General features: G+C 51.2%; 5 protein-coding genes across 5 annotated transcripts; 1 reads left to right on the top strand and 4 right to left on the bottom strand.

The window, feature by feature from the left end:
* Positions 1 to 1,887: 1,887 nt before the first annotated feature.
* On the bottom strand, positions 1,888 to 3,517 carry GCG54_00002951 (uncharacterized protein; the record flags this gene model as incomplete). Its single annotated transcript, XM_045403031.1, has 5 exons — positions 1,888 to 2,310; positions 2,361 to 2,752; positions 2,805 to 3,002; positions 3,050 to 3,311; positions 3,374 to 3,517. The coding sequence occupies 5 exons, from the start codon at positions 3,515 to 3,517 to the stop codon at positions 1,888 to 1,890; spliced, it is 1,419 nt and encodes a 472-aa protein (XP_045271158.1).
* Positions 3,518 to 5,373: 1,856 nt separating this feature from the next.
* On the top strand, positions 5,374 to 6,138 carry GCG54_00002952 (uncharacterized protein; the record flags this gene model as incomplete). The annotated part of the gene is made up of 1 exon (XM_045403032.1): positions 5,374 to 6,138. The coding sequence occupies one exon, from the start codon at positions 5,374 to 5,376 to the stop codon at positions 6,136 to 6,138; it is 765 nt and encodes a 254-aa protein (XP_045271159.1).
* A 153-nt stretch (positions 6,139 to 6,291) lies between these two features.
* GCG54_00002953 (uncharacterized protein) lies at positions 6,292 to 7,648 on the bottom strand (the record flags this gene model as incomplete). The annotated part of the gene is made up of 6 exons (XM_045403033.1): positions 6,292 to 6,659; positions 6,719 to 6,786; positions 6,841 to 7,211; positions 7,272 to 7,339; positions 7,409 to 7,445; positions 7,502 to 7,648. The coding sequence occupies 6 exons, from the start codon at positions 7,646 to 7,648 to the stop codon at positions 6,292 to 6,294; spliced, it is 1,059 nt and encodes a 352-aa protein (XP_045271160.1).
* A 2,803-nt stretch (positions 7,649 to 10,451) lies between these two features.
* On the bottom strand, positions 10,452 to 10,773 carry GCG54_00002954 (uncharacterized protein; the record flags this gene model as incomplete). The annotated part of the gene is made up of 2 exons (XM_045403034.1): positions 10,452 to 10,579; positions 10,632 to 10,773. The coding sequence occupies 2 exons, from the start codon at positions 10,771 to 10,773 to the stop codon at positions 10,452 to 10,454; spliced, it is 270 nt and encodes an 89-aa protein (XP_045271161.1).
* A 2,197-nt stretch (positions 10,774 to 12,970) lies between these two features.
* On the bottom strand, positions 12,971 to 14,929 carry GCG54_00002955 (putative MFS-type transporter; the record flags this gene model as incomplete). Its single annotated transcript, XM_045403035.1, has 4 exons — positions 12,971 to 13,065; positions 13,123 to 13,383; positions 13,458 to 14,634; positions 14,708 to 14,929. 4 exons carry the CDS (start codon positions 14,927 to 14,929, stop codon positions 12,971 to 12,973), a joined length of 1,755 nt encoding a protein of 584 aa, XP_045271162.1.
* Positions 14,930 to 15,365: the final 436 nt, after the last annotated feature.

A 15,365-nucleotide genomic window follows, 5' to 3' on the forward strand; every position in this document is an offset into this window, starting at 1 on the left:
CTTCGGAAGCGTGCAAGCTCATTTTGGATCAGGTATGTAATCAAAAGTGACAGAAGTGCGACGATAGAAATCTTCAGCGTTGAAATCGCCCAGCTGAACATCCTTGAGATGACATCTGCAGTACTCATCTTATGACAACAGCGCGGCCAGATTCCTGGTGTTGATCATGGGAAAGGCAATCTCACGTTTATCGGACCACGGGGTGTTTTCGATAACATAGCTTGGAGCTGCCTGTGCTGCCATCATTAACCCCGCCATGTCGCAATCGCTCGTCCTTGTCCGAGTGATGTCAAGCCATCCTTTTCAAAGCAATCGCGAGCTTGAAAGCTACGCGTATACGAATGGCGAATCTGCCGTCTTCATTATCCCATGCATATGCATCTATGCATTCATGGCAAGCCTACCACACAGGAAGCAGTATTCGGGATGCGAAGTGATTTATGCACTTTCTCGGGTACATTCTGTAAGCAAATCCAATCACGCCATCCCTTAATACGATGACGGAGCTGTCACGTTAGACATGGTCCTCGGGGCAACACGGAGAACCCGGGCTGTTTCCGAAGCCCAAGGCAGCCGGTCGGAGATGGAGATAGAAGAGAATTATGAGGGGTTTTGCTATCCGGGCGGATACTCCCAGCCAACCGGGCGGGTAGCAGATATTTAAGAGATAATCGACGATAACGACGATGACGACTATACTGACGACGATAACGATAATAGTAACGATAACGATAGGGACAGAGAGCGGGATACGAATACTGACGATAGTAGTAAAAATTAATTAAGATAAAATAAACTATAAGACCAAATATAGGTAGCGATCCGCCCGGATAGCAAGACTCATTATAAGTATCGAACGCTTTATCGGAGTGGATGGAAATGGCAGTCGAAATCGTCTTTTGCCTTCGGCCATGCTCTAGCTTCGAGTGCCCTCCCAATTGAAATGGGATAGCAGCATGGGACAGATGTGATCATCGCCTCCCGCACCATAGGTGTATCTGCGCTATGGTTCATACATCTTGGGTGCTAGCTTTTGTGACATTCGTTCGGGGCTTGCGTTTCCTTGGGGTGATTTTGCCGCATGAAAGACTCCATGTTCCAACGTGCCAGGGCCGTCGGCGAGCCTCGGTCAAGAGTGTCGCGTTCAAGCAGTCGACCTGATGAAAAGCGCAACACCAATCCGAGCAAACGCAACTTAGGCTGGAGGAATGGGGAACAATGAGTCTCAGAGAGGAGAATAAGCTTCATTATTTACACTTAGCATAGCCTTCCTCTGAGTGTTTCTTACTTCGTTGATGCTTTCTTAATCTTATCAGACACGCATTTCAAAGCCTGAGATCTCAGTCTCACGAAAGCCATTGACATCGCCACATGGCGTATCCGGCGTAATTGGCGTATCGCACGGGCTCATTATGTGGGCAGGCAGGCGTGATCACCTTGTCTCTGAAGAACGGATCAGGAGACAGCATACTTCGAAAAGGAATGTATCCGCGATGAGGTGGAGATTCTGTGAGTTAGTGTCTGGGGACACGCCAGGGCCAATCGGAAAACCTGGTGAACCAGGTACAGCGAGGTGGAGCGTGACATTTTCTGGGGTTGGTATGGGGAAGACAGGCATCGGCATAATCTATCGTATCGGGCGTGTTATGTTTTGACGTTTCTTATCTTCCGAGCTATCATCAAAGCCCCCGTACTTGGTTGACCACGCGTTAGCCCAGCCCCTTTTTATCCCTTCGCGATAAGGATCCAATGTCATAGCCTACTGTCAGCCATCAGACCGATTCTGGACAACCTTATCAAATATCATTCGAGTGAATAGCTGTGTGTTTCAACGAGGTTGAACGGAATCTTTCGGCTAACTGTCTCTGTTGTCTTGATCTGTGGACTCTATACTGTACCTGAATTGTCGGCACAGGACCATACTGACGAACCACCTGTCTGTTTGTAGTCGTCCACAATACCAAGAATTGTGCTGTAAGTTCCGGCAACCATTAGGAAGGTTCCGGATGCAATGACAAATACACTCCAAGCCACCATCAGTCTCCACCGCAATGTTGGTTCTACCTTCCCCTTGCTCCAGTTGTCGTAAAGCCACATGCAACCCATCGGTTGGAATGACATGAAAGTGCCCAGGAGTGCACCGACAAGGGAGATAAGACTGTTGAAGACGGGAATGCCACTAGCAACAAGATATGCTACGAGAGTGACACCAAATGTAGACCCAAGCCAGGTGAGCCAATGAGTAGCAGTGTTAGCAGTGAGATGCCTCGATCCACGGAGGATGCGGACGAAAACATGCTTGCTAGCCAACTGTGAAAATGTTAGCAAGACATCCAATGACCTGAAGATATTTTCCTTACGTGAGTTACGAGGGTTGACGAGACCAGCAGTCCAGCAAGACCAAGACCATACGCGACCTTCTTAACCAAGGGGCCAGCAGAGCCAAGGGCAGGTGAAGAGACATAAGAGCCGCAGAAGTAGTACACAACGACTCCCACAGCCACATAGACAGAAGTCACCACACCCTGGCAAAGGAGCAAGGCACGGGTGTAGTATCGAGGATCCCTCATTTCTGCAGCGATCGGGAAGAAAGCACCAGTTCCAGCGTAGGAAAAGACGATTGAGGATATGGCCGAGATAGCCTTTGTAAAGGCAGGGTTATTGATTATTTTGAAGTCAGACGCGAATTCGCCGTCGGTGGGCGCTGCGGCAGGGCGGTCCTGAAGGCCAACAGCGATAGTTACGGTGAAGACTGTGTGGACGTTAGACTTCTTCGTGTAAGGTCTCAAAGAGTTGCAACCTACCCGCAACCATAATACTTGTGACTCCCACCCATGCGAGCCATGTAATGCGGCCCAGAGTTCGTATGCTGGCCAACGAGAAACTAGCAATGGCGGCCACAGCAACAAATATGGCAGTGCAAGCTCCATGATGGGAGACGGCGTTTAATGCAGTAGAAACACCAATCATGGCAGAACTAGCAGTAAAGGTGAAGACTTGTGCTGTCAGAAGGATTCTCGGAAGTTTAGTTCTGACGACGACAACTTACAAAGGACGAAGAATCCACCAAAGACTTCGCGTCCGATACGACCGAACAACAGCTCTCCTACATCATCCATCCCGTATACTTGTGGATGGCGAAGCTTGAAGACTCCAACCATGTAATCTGACCAGGTGGTGATTCCTGCAATAGTGCAGAGAATGATGACGCCTGGGACGATTCCAAGAACATCGAAGATCGAAGGCATCGAAAGAACGCCGAGGCCGATTTGTGTCTTCATCATCAAGACCGATGTCCCTAACCACCCGACCTAGAATTTGTCAGCATAACCTATCTCTCAAAGAGGCAATCGCAACTTAGAGGAATACTGACGTTGCGATAATTGGGTCCATCTGCCGTGATCTCGCCAAAGACAGCATCGTGCGTCACCGAGGGGTCTTCGAGGACCTGTCCGACATGAGATGGCACGGGAGCCATCTCATGCGAGCCATTGGCTGACTTCGATGATTTTGCCATGGTGATATTTGAGGAAGAGAAAAAGGAAGTCGTAAAGAGAGACTGTCAGGCAGCCAAAGCCAAGCTGGGTGTCAAAATGGCTGTTATTTATCTACGAGCGCCCCTGATAGCGACGCGGACTGCCTTGCCACTGGTCTGGGTGATTGCCCGCGTGGTTTTGCGGGGATAGTTCCTGACACAACCCCGGACTTGCCGCACTGAGTTGGTCTCACAAGGAACGTCACGAGTCGCAAAGTAAGCTCATATTCCGGAGACCTGGTTGTTCTTCAGGGTAACAGCTCTATGAATAGAGTGACGGGTTTTTGTGGTTATGAGATACCATTCCAGTCCCCCCATACTTGCATCTGCAGGCCGTCAATTTCAATGACTCTTCTTTCACTCTTGGACAGATGACAATACGAAAACTCTTATCTAGCTGTCCCCCGCAAAGCGGCATCGCAGCGGACAATCGAACCCACCGTGGTCCGGGGAAGTGGGACGGCGCGCACGTTCCTCAAATTGTGAGTCGTCGAGGACTTCCTGATTCAAAAAAGGCTCTCGACAAGACATTCCTAATCCAACCAGCTATGAGGAAACAGCGGAGCTTTTGATGAATTATAAATAAGGGTGACACCCGGGGCCCGCCAGTATCATTAGTATTACCCAACCTGAACAGCAAGTGTCGCCGACCTCGGCCTGAGTGGAGTCCCATGCTCATGAGGTATCAAAGGGCCGATTCTCCTTCCTGGGATCCAATTGCTTTCCCTGCGCTATGCCTAAACCCTTGGAGATTCTCTCGTTTCTATCTCTGAGATATTTTGCGCGTTTTTGTTTTGTCAAAGGATCACCAATTTTGGGGGCTCAATCGTGTGTGGCCTGTTCGCGGAAGAATCTTCATGGGTGCATGAGTGCATGGGTCTGTAAGGTCCACCAGGCATACCGTTATTCTCATGACACAAGTACGTTTTGTGCGGTTCGTTCTGCCACGTGAACTTGCACAGTCAACATTTGGGCTCGAAAAGTGCCTTGAAGTCTTGAATCGAAATATGAAAAGTTAACATTCAATTTGGTGATGGTGTGATATGTTAATGTCCTAAATCGCGGTGCATTCCACCAACGGCTGGACACGATCGTACTTGAATGATAATGAGGAGCCCTCAATTCGAGAGAGTCAGAATATTCTTGCGACTTTTGTGAGCATGTTTTGTCATCCGATATCCTGGTGTGAGCCCCGTGAGTGCGGCCCTCGGTTTACCAATTCGAGGTCCGGATTACCGCACAGAGTCCTATAAAATCACCGGGCCCGGGTCCGGGCGGTGGTCCACGATTCATATTCGAAGCGAATTGGTACCGCGCGGTGCCGGGAGAGCCTTCGCACGTTGTGAGGGTACCGCCGGTAATTTTGAAGCCGCTTGGGCATCCCCGGAGCCCCCTTCTGGGCTCCGTTGCCTTGCACAAAAACCACTCATAGAAACATAAAACCGTCGCTCAAGGCGTTCCTACAAATCTCGGGAAGCGTGCTCATCTCGAGACAATTTCAAATCATTCCAATTTCAAGAACAAAACCATGAGACCTTGATGGCTTAGCTGCGAGCGCCTTCGCTCTGTCAGCAGAGTGCAGAGACTCTTTCGGGCATAGGCTGTTCAACGTCAGCGTGATGTCTTATCCCCGAATGGTGCTGATCTCTTCCACCGGCAAATATGGAGCGCCACAGTAGCACCGATCGGATGATCGATGACGTTCTTAGGCCGGCCGGACTTTCCATACTGAACAGGTCACAATAAAAGGTTCGTTCGAATAATTCTAGATTAGACTCTACAGGAAATTCTATTCAAAACAATAATTCTGAAATCTCACAACATCTTCTTCCAACACAATGGCACCGAAAGGTCTTGCAATCTTGATTGGCGCTGGGCCGACTTCAGGCGCGGGCATTGCCCGTATACTTGCCAGCCCACAGCACGGCAACCTCGCAGTTGCACTACTAGCCCGCAATGCGGACAACCTCCAGAACCTTGCCTCTGATCTGAGAAAATCATCGAATGGCATTCTGCACCCTTTCCCAACGGACACTCAGCCGGACAATCTTAAGCGTGCTTTTCAGCAAATCGCCGATCACCCAGACTTCAAGGATCTCAAGCTGAAGCTTGCCATTTACCATGTCAAGAACTCGAGCCGAAAGCCATTTCTGGAAGAGACGGCTGAAGCATTCAACGACAGCATGAGTACCTACACTACGGGCGCCGTTGTCTTCGCCCAGGAAGCGATCAAGCTCATGTACGCTCAGAACGGCGGCCAGACGTTGCTTGCTGACACGAATGGCGAAAAGAAGGGAACCATCATCTTCACGGGCACTCTCGGGGCCATGCGCACGAATCAGCAATACGCTGCTTACGGTGCTTCTCGTGCGGCGGCGAGGATGGTGGCACAGGCTATTGCGAAGGAGCACAGCAAGTTTGGCATTCACTGCATCCATGCTATCGCCAATGGCGGGATCATTGATGAAGTCAACGAAGACACGAGCACCGGCAAGAGAATGAAGGCGGAAGATGTCGGGGAACTGTATCTATGGCTCTCACAGCAGCCAAGTTCTCTGTGGACGCATGAGTTGGATATGAGACCGGCGCAAGAGACCTTCTAGACATGCGGAACAAGTAGGGGGCCATGGTAGATATATCAAAGAGAAATCAATGGCACCTTTATGTGATACATTGCTTTATTAATTCTAAATATTTAAGCTCTACATACTGCATTTTGGATCTTCTTGGCTTCGTATTTGGCACGACATGGCAGTCTAAACCATACTTCGGCCCTGTGCTGGTGGACGCTCCTCGGTTGAGTAGCACTCTGCTACTGTGGTGTTCCCACCTGTCCTGACCAGGTCCATTTGACTCCCATTGTGGCTCATGACTTCAATCTTCGTCTCGATCGCGATGTTGTGGCTAGGCTTCTTGCCCGTGCGGCTCTTCATGGACTGCATGTGATGGGACTCGCCAGCGGTCCTTCCGTAGAGCTGGCCAGATCGCATGTTACTGCGTTGTGTACTGGCCAATAACTTGGGAAATGCCTTGGCGATGAGTGGCTTGAGTGCCGGAGCAGAAGCACAGATAATGGCGACATTGATCTCGATTCCAGACCATGTGGCGATGTGGACTCCGTCTCCTAGTTTTAACTGTTAACAGGCAATGGGATGGGATGAGCAATAATCAGAGGCTTCTTACTTGAAGTGTCCGGAGAGATAGAGATCTCATACAAAGATCGAAGGCGGATGATGGAGGTAATGCAGACACTAAAATAACGTCAGCCGTGGCTCGGTATGAAGCCGTGAGTTGACGGTACTTACAAGCCACCAACGGCGAAGACCATGATGAGCGCAATCTTTTGCTTCCTTGAAATCTGCAAAGTTCTGATCAAGGGGATCGGGATAACGACAATGATTATATCCGTTGCGATATTCAAGGCCGCGTTTGAGAACCAGAAGGCCAAACGATCCATGCACCTGCCAGTGCCATCACCCCAGAAAGCCTGTACCGGAACGCACATGAAGATGGATCCAAAGACAGTCCATGCACCATAAACCGCGAGGACCACAAGCATTGCCTTGCAAATCTTCTGCGTCGTCGCGACCTTGAAGACTCTTAGGTACGAGAAGATGATGGAAAGCTTGCAGAAAAGGAGCGCCAGGTTGTATGTGGGAATTGTCGCCCAGAGACACTGGTATCAATGGTCAGATGCTTGAACATGTCGAAACAAGGAACACTGAGAGAGTATTACCTGAAGAAACCTCACAAGATTGTCTGGCGTAATTGTTGCCATTGGCATGCCTAAACCAAACTTGATCTCTGTCGTGCTGTGGGTAAGCACATGTCCATGGTGCTTAGCGTTTTCTGGTCGAGAAGGATGCAACTTACGATGCATGACAACCACTGAGAATCCAATAGACGCAGCCTGTTTCAGTAGTGTGAGCAAAGGCCATCATTCAACGGCGTAGAAGGCTGACTTACCAAAGCCGCAGGAATCAAGTAATCGTCTACTCCAACATTTCCTACAACGACAATTCTGGTGTATAACCTCAGCGCAACAACTATAAAAGAAAGACTTGTGAAAACGATGCTTGTCACAAAAGCCGAGACGGCCGGTCCGGCGACCATCTTGAGAAGCTTTTGACAAAACGCTTGGCGTAATCACGGGCAAGGAACGAGAGACTCGAATCGAAGAAGCGAGGGAAGAAGCAAACTTTCCGCAATGATCATGGAGTCGACTGCGGGATCCCGAGAACATATGCATGCGAGGGGCGTTCGACCAGCATCATATTGAAATTCTTCGGCCAAGCGCATCTGCTGCTGCATGCAGTCGCACACCCGCATGCTGAAGATTCGGATGAGGGCTTTCCTTGTTCGCATCGTTCGCATCAAGGGGTCCCAGTCTCAAAATGTCGGCAGGGTCCCTGTGCCTGGCTAGGTTGCCCGGGATGTGGAACCGGATTACCCGCCGGTCGAAGCCAGGGTGAGCTTGTTCCGGGGTCAACACCAAAAACAGGGGTACTGCCCCCATATGAGCAAGGGAGTTTTCCTGCGCGAGGAGGGCTTCGTCTTCCAACCAGGTTGCAAATCCAACCTTGGCGCTGAGGAAGTTGGCCAACCGCCTCCCAGGAGGTAGGTTCGACGCAGCAATGCGTTTGATGGTGCGACACATAACGAACGATCGCAGGATCTTGTTTCTAACTCCATGCTCTCGGGACTTCTCGAAGCTTTTGAAATTCCAGTTGTACTTTGGAGATTGCTGTAAGACGTTACTCAGCTTGAATCGCAGCCCAGAGGCCCAGCAATCTCCAAACTCCTCTGGAGATGATCACACCAGCTCCAGATGTTGTGATCTGAGCTCGGGGGCCCCTAGTACGCTATCCACTTCATAGATTTGTAAATGCGCCTTGGAAGTGGATCTTCTTGGGTGGGCTGGTATGGAACGGGTGAAAGGGTTGTGGACTTTGACAGGTGAACGAACCATGGTTCTTATGCAAACGGCTCTTCTTTTGTGAAACTGTCTGCTCCTGCCAAATTCAGGAAGTTTGGGCGTTTGTCTGAATCATGAGCAAAGTGGTTGGTTCGGTCTGCTCCGCACTATCCACGCCTTCACCTCTTTTGGTCCATCATAAGGCTTAGGCGACCCCTTTTGATCATTTCTTACCTTGGCTCCGTCCCCTCCTTACCATTGCTAGCCCGTGCCCTGATTTGCCTTGGTATAAAGTGGAAGACCTATCACCTGCTACGTCTGAGCATTCCAAAGGATATCAATCATGACTATGAGGCATAAAACTTTGGCATATGATATGAGGAAGACGCTATAGTCATTGAAGGATTGATGGAGTGCCTGTGCCATCGGCGTGGGCCGCCATCCAATATTGTGCCAACTGTGACCACCTTGGTTTGGGCCATACTCAATCTTGACCCCTGACTCCGCAAAAAGAAAGTCTGCAAATGCAAGGAAGTCGGCACGGAGATGTGTCCGTCTGTGCAAGAAACCGCCCCCAAGCAGTCTCGCCTACGACGCTTCCGAATGCTACTCTGCCAGCCGAGTTACGTGTTGCACTCTTCACCATAATCGCGCTTTCCAGCCACTCTTCACAAGCCAACCTTGCGAACGCCGATATTAGACACGCACATGGACGGGGGTCCAAAGCAACAGAATCCTTGAAATGGTCCGCGAGTGCTCAGTTCCGTTCTCGCCGAAGCACTCAGTGCAGGCTTGCCGCCGAATAAGCGCATCATGTAGTACTAGCTGGGTTCCGCGTAGATAAAATCCTTACCGAGACGCACCGAGGTCTCCGCGATATTGCTCTGAGGATCCCCCTGCGTCTCTTCGGGCAGGAAACATCATCTGGAGGTCCTGCTGTCAATATCCGAGGCATATACTATCTAGATTGCATGGGACATATTCCACATCGATGTTTCTATTGTGCGTTGGTACTTTTCAACTACTTATGGAGAGGAAGATGGCGGTGCTACCGCACGTCAGAAACACATCTGTGAGAGCTGTGTGTTGATGAGGAATACGATGTCGCCTGAGGGCTATTCCGTTCGGTGTAGAGTAGGCTAGTCAAAAGCTCCCGAAATTCTGCCAAAATTCCTTGCGATCTAGCCTCAGGAGTGAAGCCGTCGGAAATATCAGGAAAGATACTTCAATTGGTATCTGAAAGGGACTGACCTGCTTCATCCAGAATCTTCACAGCGACTTTACCCAGCTAATTATATTCCAAAGATTACTACATACATCAATTATTGATTTTCTACGGCTAGCATTGCGAAATCAGCTCACGCCATTAGACGAAATACCAATTATTTTTGACGATTGACATGAAGGTGAAATAGTATTCGTAAAACCTGTTGTCTAAATTAAGCTCTTTAGTCAAAGAGGGTACATTGGGCACGAGTCAGCGCGTTCTCGCATACTTTGGGGCAAGGCGAAGCCAAGGCGGCTCATACCGACAGCGCAAGATCAGGGGGCTCACATCGCTACAATCATTCCTCGTGATAAGCTGTGACTCCGTGTGAGTGCGATTTTCGGAGGAAATAAAATGCCAGCTTACTATGCTTACTAGTGACCAGTAGAGAGCCAACAGTTAGGCAAAGATGAGTTTAGAACTGTGTTGGCTCGTCGTCACAGCAAGTCGAAAGAATGCATTAGATGTTCTGCCGAATTCGTCCTGAATTGAAAGTTGCATCAAACTCTAACCTCCTGCAATTTTCATCTTCAAAATATGTATGACGGGATAGTCAAAAGTGGTTTAACCTTCATATTTCAGAATGAGTGTCTTGGGACCTCGCTATATCCTTCAATTCATATCACAGGTTTGGGAGATGCTTGATTTTTGGTTTGGCCCAAAATATTTATATTATAGTTCTCGCTACGCCATGCAGCTCGCAATTCTGTCTACAGAAGAGTGTCATTCTCAATCTATTTCTTCGCCGGGTTCCTGGGTCCGTCTACAGCTTTCTCGACAGTGCCCGCAATGCCGCCCTTGCTGGCGTTGAACTGGCTTCCGATAGCGCCGTCTTTGGAGAAGGGGCCACCGATCTTCTCGCCTGTCACTCTAGTTAGCGAATATGCTCATGATATCCAAGACTTCATTCTTACCAATCTGGCCAATATTACCATCAGGGTTGAACTGTTTCCCAATGGCGCCCTCAGATGAAATGATGCTGGGGTTGGAGGGACTTGTGTCCTTCTTCTCGCCAGCGGCGGAGGCAGCGTTGTGAATGGGGTTGTTGGAGGCCATTTTGAGGTGTATGATAATGTTGATTATATGGTTATTAGATGTTGAGTAAAATGTATGGTTCTGAGTGTGATGTTAAGCTTATGGGGATATGTAGTTGAGTTCAGGGACATTCCTAGATGATTTAAACAGATTTGTTGCACCCGAAAAGAGAGCATCTGCTTTTGATGCGCGTCATCTTTGACGTATTATCCGTTTGTCTGTGGTGATGACGCCTTGATCATTCGGAGAATGATGACATCATCAGACCGGATTACAACTGCAATCCTCTCTGGGCCGGCTGAAGAGCTGCACAGAACTAGAGCCGTATTACCTACTCAATGGCTTTTCAGACGGATTCCGACAAAACGCCGCATGCAGGAACGCCATTTCCATGCTCAAAGGTTCGAAGCACGTGCATCCTGATGCTGAGCTGCTTCGTCCGTTCAGGAACACAGGAACGGGATTAGCGCGCCGCCAAAAGCCGAGACACTCGTCAATGATGATTTCAATGATTCCAATGATCTCGATGTTGCGGTCGATTACATGAAGGGAGGCCTTTGAGCATTATTGCACAATTGAGGACAGAGTCGTGCAGTGATCTCGATTGGTCGAATCGTGCAGTGATCTCGATTGGTGCATTTCACAGTACCAGACACATCTTCTACGGCGCAAACTGCTCTAGTGTGAAGAGAAGGGTGCCCTCAGTCTCTTGGGCCTGGTCAAACAGCTACCCTGAACATCGACTGCGTCTCATCTACGCATGCACTGTTACGTCCTTGTGGCTGTGTACACTCAGCTGCAAGGTGCATTCTGAAATCTCGGGGTTCAAGTTTGCCCGAAGAGCAGGGAAACCATCCATCAACGCGATGACGCCCTGCAGAGATGTTTCACCCAGCCGTCGCCTGCCGGAGTTCTTCCGTAGGTCATCTGCCAGTTCATCATGACCACTTCACAGGTTCACATCAATGCGAAGTAATTACGAGAATCCGAGCCACGAGGCTTGCCTCTGGCCTCCATCGGCCCTGTGCGGCAAATATTCCGTCCGAGTAAATCCAGGAACGTTTTGTAAAACCAAGGACACTCTCCGGCCCCTGCATCAGAACATCCTCCTCGGCGGGTCGTCAACATACGAGATCCTGTGAACCAGTCGTTGGCAGCTCCCTTGCCGGCCAAAAGGTCACAGATGGAGCCGATGGGATAGCCGAAATACCCACCGTGCCAGCCCAAAATCCAACTCTGAGAGACCCCGGTCAGCATCTCCAGGTCGCATTGCTGCCCCCCGATGTTCTCTCTCCCACAAGGAAATCATTTCCTCTCCTGTCCCCTTCTTCTATGTTGGAAGATGAGACGACGTAAGTTGTGGCTGCGTGATCATCGCAACATGACAGTTCTAGAACAGCAAATGCCGGGCAGAAAATCCCCAAGAGATAAAGTTTCGCGCTTCCCCGGAACTTGGAAATCAGGCTAGCGAGGATCCCTTGCTCTCGGCAGTCCACTGATCTCAGGACAATATGCCTGTATAAACTCTCACAGTTACACCTGTGGCAGGACGCCATCCTCGACGACGACCGTACAAGCGTCCAGAAATGAGAAACGCAAATACCGATGATTCTCATGTTGAATGCTCCCAGAGGGACACTCCTTGTGGTAGTGACGGCATCCCTACGAGGACGCGGGACCAGGGCAGCAAAGGAGGGGCCACTTTCCGATCTCAGAAATATCCACATCTCTCGCAACATGCATCCCGGCCCCTGCCCTGGCTTCTTCTTCGCTGGCTTCTTGCTCAACCTGGCACCAACAGCGATAAAAGTACGGATACGGTTCCACCCTGCCCCGACATTGGTACATGCAACCTCGTACGATGTCTGCAGGACTGGGAACTTGGAAATGCGACTTGGAGTTGGTCACCGAGTTGCAGAATTTGCTACGCGATATTGACATGGGTTCGACGGGTTTGGAGCGAAGACGAAATCTTGTTTGCGTTTGGCTGTCGTTTTCTTGCATAGACGAACTGGATTTCCTCAGACGAATGAGCAGTCAAGTTGTGCAAGTTACGGCGCCCCGGATGGTGCAAACTACGCTTCATCATTCTCGTAACTATCTCAACTGTCGTATCTAAGTCTCGTGACAATCTAATTAATGATTAATAGCCCGTGGCCATAGTTCCAAGCGCGGCTCGGATTAAAGTCTTGTGGCGTAATGACCATAGCAAATACCCTCACGACTTGTTGGAATACAAGTCATCATCCTTCTCTGCCGGCGCATCAATGTGCATGTTGAACTCGTTCTCGAGCTCCACCAGGAAGAAAGCCCCTACGCGATCGACATTAGTGCACGTGAACCAAACGTTCAGATGAGATTACAACTTACCAATGGCAGCGGCAACGGTGATGGACCCGGCCGCGATCCAAACAAAGCGGAATCCGAGGCTGTACGTCTTCAGCAGAGCACCCGCTCCGGCCTGGATGATGTCGACCGTGACGCCCTCGACCTGCGCCAGGCCAGCAGTGTCTTGCGCGGCCAGGAGGGCGATGAACTGCGGCAGAGATGACTGCGGGAGGCCGAGTGGGAGGACGGCGGCGGCGATGTTGGTCCCCATGTGTGACATTTGGTCCGTAAAGATCGCGTTGTCTGTAACAGCGCATGTTAGCAACCCTTTCAACTTCAAGTTGTTGCGTGTTGCGGACGTATTTGAGGCAACTTACAAACTGCAAGGCCAATGGAGCCGCCTAGCGACCTGACCCCGATCATTAGACCGCTCGTAATGGCAATCAGCTCAGGGGGCGTAGAAAGCTGCGCTACCGTGACTAGCGTGCACAAACAAATTCCGAGACCGATGCCCAGGAATACAGGGTACCCCCAAACAGGCTCTGAGGTCGTCGGCGTCGTTGTCGCCATGCACACAAAAAAGATGATCATGGACACGAACGCCACAACAGTGGGCCAGCGCACGTTTCTCGTCTTGGAGCACCACAGCCCGGCCAGAACAGCCGCGACGCCGTACACAATCATCGTGACGCCGTACCGCAGCCCCGTGCGCAGCGCGTCCGTCTCGTAGAGCACGCCGACCTGAAAGGCGAAGTAGTTGTTCGCCGCGAAGAAGACGAGGCCCTCGACAAAAACGCAGACCAGCGCGATGGGGAAGTTGCGCCCGCGGCGGAAGAGGCCGTGGTGGAACATGCCGTCCGTCTTGAAGCGCGTCTCGTAGAGCGCGAGGGCGGCGCACAGCGCGCAGCCGACGACGAAGGGGGCGACGGTGTGCGCGTCGGTCCAGGGATACGGGTTCTGCGACCACGAGAGACCCATGCAGAAGAGGACGAGCCCCGAGGAGAGGAGCGCGTAGCCGACCCAGTCGAGCTTGGCGAGCTTCTGCGAGAAGGTGAACTGCGTCTGCTTGGCCGTCTTGGGCGGGTTGTACAGCGCGAGGACGAGGAGCGTGGCGGCGGCGTAGACGGCGGTGGCCATGTACCAGTAGTTGCGCACGCCGCCGGCGGCGTTGCCGTTGCGGGTGAGGGCGCCGCCAGCGAGGAGCGCGACGAGGCCGCCGAGCGCGGCGGAGAGGTTGTCGGCGGCTTGGGCCCAGGGGCGGTAGCGGCGCGGGAGAACCTCAGAGGCGACGGCGTGCAGGAGGGGCTGGGCGCCGTAGGAGCAGCCGGTGACGGTGAAGCCTGCGATGGCCATGGCCATGGATGTGGCGCGGGCGACGACGACGGAGCCGACGATGCCGCAGGCCGTGAGGCCGATGAGGAACCAGCGGCGGCCCCAGTAGTCTGCGGCCTGGGAGACGATGGGGGAGAGGACGACGGTCATGATGGCGATTGTGGAGGTCAGCCAGACGCTGTTTGAGCTGTCGCCCAGAACGGCGGCGAGGTTTTGGGTTTGCTTGAGGAATTTGGAGTGTTAGACTTTTTTTGACCTCGAGATTAAGCTTAAGAGGCGAGGTTGGACAACGTACTGCTCCTGCGCCGACGACATTGATGAGCTGGGCAAAGTAGATGACACAGACAGCGAAGACTGTCAAGAAAGTCTTTGCGTGCAGGTGAGGGACGGGCTCGTTGGCGTCCTCGATGCTCTCCTTTGGCTCATCGCGGCTAGAAGGCGCAACTGTGTTTTGTGTTTGGTCGGCGGAGGGAGTCTCCTGGACGTTGTCCGAGACAACTTCCTTCGGAGATGACATTTTGGATGTTTGATAACGATTGAATCAGAGTTGGTGATGAGGACGAAAGTTGTGAAGGACGAAGAATCAAGGGAAAGTTGAAGAGTTCACCGAGACGTGGTTGTCGATCAAGAGACTTTTACCAATATCGTTCGTCCCCTTTCCAACTCCGATGAGACTTTGATAACAGGGCTTCAACAACATGCGCATTTGGCAATTGCCAAACTCAGGCTTTTCGCTCACTTCATCGCCCGTTGTATTCTCGTGCGTCGGAGGTTGGACCAAATGCTCGACAGGGATGCGAACCCTTCTTCCAACCAAGGGGTGGTAGTGTCCAGGACCACAGAAACGGGTCCATAACCCATGATCCCGGTCATATATCTTCAACGGCGCAGCAACCACCCCGTCTTCTCTGCACAATTCCACTCAGGAACCCCTTCTTCAAGCATGTACCAGG

This window comes from Colletotrichum gloeosporioides (assembly GCF_011800055.1).
Source record: "Colletotrichum gloeosporioides strain Lc1 chromosome Unknown consensus_4, whole genome shotgun sequence".
In the NCBI taxonomy this organism is placed as follows: domain Eukaryota; kingdom Fungi; phylum Ascomycota; class Sordariomycetes; order Glomerellales; family Glomerellaceae; genus Colletotrichum; species Colletotrichum gloeosporioides.